The sequence below is a fragment of the Ostreococcus tauri genome (assembly GCF_000214015.3).
Source record: "Ostreococcus tauri WGS project CAID00000000 data, contig chromosome 11, whole genome shotgun sequence".
Classification (NCBI taxonomy): Eukaryota; Viridiplantae; Chlorophyta; class Mamiellophyceae; order Mamiellales; family Bathycoccaceae; genus Ostreococcus; species Ostreococcus tauri.
Window position 1 is genome coordinate 236,398 of NC_014436.2, and position 6,066 is coordinate 242,463.

Sequence of the window (6,066 nt, forward strand, 5' to 3'; positions counted from 1 at the left end):
GCAGGGTGACGCGTCGACGCGCGCGCGAGGGCGGTGGGGACGGGTGGGCGTGATCGCGGCGTGCGCGGCGGCGGCGGGCGCGGCGGGCGCGGCGATCGCGGCGACGCGCGGCGGCGCGGCGACGTCGTCGCTCGATGCGCTCGGAACGATCGATCGACGAGAGATTGCGTCGTTGGGGATGCCTCGGGGTGGGAAGGGGGCGGGCGAGCTCGGGGAAGAGGCGGGCGGGGCGGTGGACGCGGCGCCGTTCGCGGCGAAGCGCGGGACGTTTTCGTACGAGTCGTGGTTCAAGACGCTCAAGGCGTCGCGGCAACCGGGGGAGTCCAAGCGTGGGGAAAACGACGAGCTCATTCAAGAGAGCGATGGGTACGGCGTGAGCGCGAAAGGTGGGTGGAAAGCGATTCGCGAGGAGGTGGCGAAGAGTCACGGGAAGGAAAAGGTGTTGTTGTTGCTTCGGCACGGGCACGCGGTGCACAACGCGTGGGGCGACGTGCAGACCGAGGAGCTCAAGACGCTGCCGTGTACGTGGAGAAATGACCAAGATTTGCTCGATCCGTCGCTCACGGATGTCGGGGTGCGACAGATCGTGGCTACAAGGGAGACGCTCGCCGGTCGAGACGGATTTTTGCGCGCCGTGCGGGGCGGGGCGAAGAACTCCAACCCGATCAAAATCGTCTCTTCGCCGCTCTCTCGAGCGATGGAAACCGCACTCATCGCCACATCGGGTGTTCCCGAGTTCGAAAAGCCCATCGTGGTGACGGACTACTTACGTGAGCGCATCGAACTGAACACTCCGTTTGAGGTTCGAGCGCCCGCGTCGCTGAAAAAGGGACGCTCCATGTCGGCGAGCAAGGCGATCGAGGAGACAAAGGTGAAGAATTGCAAGTTCCACGCGGGAATGCGGCAACTTTACGGCGACGGCGCGTTCGCGATCGACGTCGAGACGCATGAAAGGGAGTGTCGGGTGGACAAGTTAACGCCAAAATCGTACGAAACCTGCAGCGGTCTCGGCCTCACGCACGAGAACGACTTAGATTTGAGCAGTCGCACGCCGGAGACCCTGGCCGGAATTATGAACCGCGTCAAGGTTGTTCTAGCGAACGTCTTCGATCAGTACGACGATGATGTCGTCATGCTCGTGACGCACTCAGATTGGATAGTCTCAGCGCTCATGGAACTCTATCCCAACACGCTCGGATTTGCTCCGAAGAACGGAGAGGTTATTCCAATCGTCGTTCAAGACAAACGACCGTCGACATCGAAGAAAGAGGTAGGAAAGGATGACAAGAAGGAGAACAAGTCGAAGAAGGATGACACGACGGCGTCCACGAAGAAGGTTGAGGAGGAGGAGGAGGAGGAGGAGACGGCGTCCGCGAAGAAGGATGAAAAGAAGTCCAAGCAGTCCGCAGCGCTCGCGAAGAAAGAATTCGACGATGATGAAATCGGAAATGCCGACGGCATCAAGTTTTACAAGGATAAAAAGGCGAAGAAGACGAAGGATGACGACGACGACGAAGACGACGACGGCGATGATAAAGAAGAAGACGATGACGACGACGACGACGACGGCGACGACGACGACGACGACGACGGCGACGACGACGACGACGACGACGACGAGCACTCAGAAGCTGCGCTCGGCACCAAGCACGTCTTCGATGACGCATCGACTCTCTTCATGCAACGTGTCGCCAACTCCCTGAAAAACATCGACGTCCACTACAGCACGAACTCAGATGAACAGGACGAATGATACACCAGTGCTCACAAAATCCATCTAATCTAGCTAGTAATCCAATAACGCAAGCGCACCTTTACGTAAACCCGCCGACGCCACCGCCGCTCGCGCCTCCCTCTCTCGCTGCGAGCTGCGCCGCGACGAGCGCGCGCATGTCATCCAAAACTTTTTTCTCCTTCGCCGCTCGCTCCTCTTTATTCAACGCCGCTAACGCTGCCTTCTCCTCCGCGCTGTATACCTGTGCCTCCTTCCGCATGCGAACCGCGTTCATCCGCGCGTGTCTCGATCCCGACATGACGTATCCCAACCGCTCAAATTTTTCAATCTGGTCCGTCTTCAATCCAATCTCCCCCCTTCGCGGAATCCGCTGCCCATCCCTGACGAACGCCCCCATCGCCTCTCCTTCACCCGCTAACAACCTCCCACCGTGATTTACTTCGCTCGCGATGTTCATCGATTCCGGCGGCGGCGGCGGTCCGACGAGCGCGTCGCCTCGTTCGAGCGCCTCCCGCTCCTCCTTCTCCGCCGCCCTTCGCGTCGCTTCCTGGCGCTCCAGACGTCTTCGCAGGAACTTCTCGAATCGTCTCACTTGGTCCTCGTCGTCATCCGAGCGCGAGCGCGAGCGTCTCGAGCGATTTTCATCGTCGCGAACGTTTTTGCGGCGTCGCTGTTTCGACAAAGAATCGCTCCGTTCGCGTCGACGCGTGGGTGATCTCGATCGTCGCTCGCGCTCGGACGACGCTCGAGGCATCGTTCGTGCGATCGAGACGCTTGGTCGACGAACGCGTCGGTGAGTGGGGGCTGCGTGCGCATCTCTCGCGCTGAGCGTATGGTTACAATGAAACGCTATTTGTGCAGTTTCTCTTCTTCGGTGTACGTCATTGCGGTGGGGCACCGGAGAGGCTGGAGCTCGACCCCTGACGACTCGCTCGTAAAGCCTTTTCCTTCTCGACGAGCACGCGGTACTCCTCTCGGAGATGGACGAGGACGTCCTTGAAGCCGGAGCGGCGCTCGGGTTGCGTCGCCCAGCATCCGTGGATGATCTTTCGGAACCCCTCGGGGGACGAAGACGGAAGCTCGAGGTTCTTCGCAGTCGCCGCGAGCGGGGCATCGAGTTCAGATGTCATCTGGAACACGATCTGATACTCGTTGAGATCTTCCCATGGGATACGCCGGGTGAGGAGCTCCCACATGACGACGCCGAAGGAGAACACGTCCGAGGCCTCGCTAAATTTTCCGCCGCGAATCACCTCGGGGGCGGCGTAGTTCACCGTCCCGGTCATGCCAGTCTGTCGGGACAGACGCGAACTGTGTTTGACCTTGGATAGGCCGAAATCGGTGATCTTTACCATCCCGTCTCGGTTCACAAGAACGTTATTCGTGTTTAAGTCGCAGTGTACGATCGGAAACGGCTTGGCCGAGTGCAGGTATACCATTCCTTGCACGATCGTGATTCCCCACCGCGTGAGCGTGAGCGTGGTGTACGGATTGGTTGTTCGATGGAGGAACTGATGGAGCGACCCTTTCTCCATGTACTCGAGCACGATGGTCAGGTTCGGCGCCTGCGTGCACGCGCCGAGCCACAGAACGATTGACGGGTGACGAAGCCTCGATAATATCCTCACCTCTCGTCGGAAATCCTGTAAGCCCTTACCCATCATGTCCTGGTTGAACAACTTCTTCACCGCGACGAGCGATCCGTGATATCGACCGAGGAACACCTCGCCAAACCCTCCGTGGCCAATCCTATTTTTAGAGGAAGGGACGCCGCCCTCGAACTCGATGTCGTTGTAATCGATCTCCCACTCCGTGTTGAGCTCCATCACGCGGTCTCCATCCGCGACTTCGTCTTCTTGGAGCTCCGGGAGAGACGAACGCGTGAGATCGGACAACGGTGTGGGTGAAAACGAACGGGCACCAACGTTTAATCCGCTCGGCGACGGCGACGGTCCCATGTCGTTGCGCGGCGACGTAAATGTGGGCGATCCGCTCACGCTCGGCGTCGTCAAGCTTTCGGCTCGATTGAGTCTAGGAATCGCCGGAGACGACTCTCCCGGCATCTTCGGCGGCGTCGATCTCGAACGCTCGTGCTCACCACGATCGTCGTCCATGTTCAACGCCGCGAACTCTTCAAACGCCTTCACCTCCAGGTACAACTCCATGAGCTGATCGTTAAGTTTTGTCAAGTCGCACGTGCTCGGGAACATTTTTGTACGCGGATCCCAACCTGGGGTGGATTCTAAAATGTCCAACACGCGCTCCTCTAACGCGTCCTCGCAACTCTTCGATGCTTGCAAAGTCGCCTCGCAGTACACGCTGAGCTGTGGCCCGGGTTCGTCAAACTCCTTCGCTTTGACTTCATCGAGGACGTGCATGAACCACCCGATGAGAACGCTCGCGCGCGCCTTCTCACTCACGAACTCGATCCACGACACGTCGAGCTCGAGCTCCAAGGGGCTCAGACCACCTCTAGGGGCACCCAAGGGTGCGGAGAGCGGCGGTGTGGCGCTCTTATCATCGTTCTCCGCGTCCGCGGCGCCCGCGCTCGCGCGCAAGACGTTTATAGCTCGAATCGCTCGCACGCGTTCTAAATTCCTCTCCAAGTGCAAGCTCTCTCGTAAATCCTTTTCTGTTAACCTGAGGAGTTCGTACCCATTTATTTTCGCCTTGGCAAACCTCTCCACGAGCTCCTCGAGCTCGATCGAACGCAGCCACTCGCTCACGTCCTGCACGGTCCACGCGTCGACGCCCCGCGATTGACTCTCCTCCAACAGACTCGACCTCGACTCCGCCCTGCGCACATCGACCTCGGCATCGCCCTTATCCTTGCCTAAAACCTTCATCAACGCCCTTCGCTTCACCTCCACCGCGAACGACCTCGAGAACTCTCGCTCTTCGCTCGACAACTCGATCGCGTGGAGCTCCCTCACCGGCCGCGCGTTCAACGCCCTGTGGAACTGCACCGCCACCTCCACGTCCACCGACGTCTCGCATCGATACTGCACCTCAAACGGAGCCTCCGTGACCCTACGTTCGCCCATTTTACCACCGAATACGAACGTCACGCTCTTAATCACCTTCCCGCCCGCGTTTCGTCCCTCGCGCGCGAACGCCCGGACGTCGTACGACCCCTCTTGCTCGGCGCACCGCACGCTCGCGTTTCCGATCTCCACCGTGAACTCGGCGTAGGAATCATCGTCCCCATCGTCTCCACCGTCCGTCGCACCGTCCACCGCGCGCGCTAAGCGCGCGCCGAGCAATCCACTCGTTCGCTGCGTCGACGTCTCGGCGAAGAATTCACCCAGCGTCAGCGTCTTCCCTCGCTGTTTCGTCCGTCCCATCCCGCGCGCGCGAGACCGCTCGCCCGTTCGCTCCCTCTCGGGCGCCCCGGGCGCTCGCGCGCGCGCGCGCGGCGATGACGCGGCGACGCGCCCGGAGGTTTCATCGATCGCATTCGCACCACACGTAGACGACGTACGTAAAGCCCATCAGAGACACACCACACGCGACGCGCGGGCGACGACGCACGTAAAACCCATACGCGTCAAACACACGCGTGATCACGCGCACAAAACCCATACGAGTCAAACACACACGCGTGATCACGTCCACGACGCACGCACGCAAAACCCATACGCGTCAAACACACGCGTGACCACGCACACAAAACCCATACGAGTCAAACACACGCGACGCGGGCGTCAACGTGCCCCACGCGCGCGCGCGCGACGCCCCGCGACGCGCGGTGCGACGGGCATGGAGGCCCATCGCAAGGCGCTTCGCGCGCGCGCGCGGGCGAAGCATAAAGCCGCGCGCGTGGCCCGAAGAGACGCCCGCGCGCGCGCGATGGATGTCGATGAATTGCGAGCGGAGATGTCTCGCGCCGAGGCGTCGGCGACGCGCGCGGACGGACGATCGACCGTCTCGGACGACCGCGCGCGGTGGTTGGCGCGCGTGATCGCGACGCGCGAAGCCGCGGGGGAGCTCGGGGGGGTGGGCGCTCGGACGCGGCGTCAGCCGAGTGGGACGGCGGCGGTCGTGGGGGGGACGCGGGCGCCGGAGGAGAGCGCGTATTATCACCCGACGCTCAATCCGAGCGGGACGCCGCCGGTTGGGAAGCCGTGGAAGTGGCGGGGGGACGTGGGTGGGGGTGGGGGGGGTGGGGTGGACGCGCGTCGGGCGTTACCGGGGGGTGGAGACGGGGGGGGGAGCGAGAGCGAGAGCGACGCGCTCGAACCGCGCCGGGACCGCGTCGGGATTCGAGCTCATCATTCCGGAGATTCCAAGGCGGAAGCGGTGGAAGGGGGACGATGCGGACGATGATGAGC

The 6,066-nt window shown here is 61.5% G+C and overlaps 4 protein-coding genes across 4 annotated transcripts in view; 2 read left to right on the forward strand and 2 right to left on the reverse strand.

The window, feature by feature from the left end:
• Window positions 1–1,753, forward strand: OT_ostta11g01230 (Histidine phosphatase superfamily, clade-1; the record flags this gene model as incomplete). Its single annotated transcript, XM_003081891.2, has 1 exon — window positions 1–1,753. A coding segment is annotated over one exon (1,753 nt), but the record flags the coding sequence as incomplete, so codon positions are not given.
• A 61-nt stretch (window positions 1,754–1,814) lies between these two features.
• On the reverse strand, window positions 1,815–2,489 carry OT_ostta11g01240 (Protein of unknown function DUF926; the record flags this gene model as incomplete). Its single annotated transcript, XM_022982982.1, has 1 exon — window positions 1,815–2,489. A coding segment is annotated over one exon (675 nt), but the record flags the coding sequence as incomplete, so codon positions are not given.
• Window positions 2,490–2,616: 127 nt separating this feature from the next.
• Window positions 2,617–5,079, reverse strand: OT_ostta11g01250 (Serine-threonine/tyrosine-protein kinase catalytic domain; the record flags this gene model as incomplete). The annotated part of the gene is made up of 1 exon (XM_022982983.1): window positions 2,617–5,079. The coding sequence occupies one exon, from the start codon at window positions 5,077–5,079 to the stop codon at window positions 2,617–2,619; it is 2,463 nt and encodes an 820-aa protein (XP_022839923.1).
• Window positions 5,080–5,584: 505 nt separating this feature from the next.
• Window positions 5,585–6,066, forward strand: part of OT_ostta11g01260 (unnamed product) — a gene marked incomplete at both ends in the record, with an annotated part of 2,053 nt that continues 1,571 nt past the window's right edge. Inside the window, one exon of the mRNA XM_022982984.1 lies at window positions 5,585–6,050. Within this exon, the coding sequence (XP_022839924.1) occupies window positions 5,585–6,050 (466 nt within the window). The remainder of the gene's footprint in view (window positions 6,051–6,066) is intronic.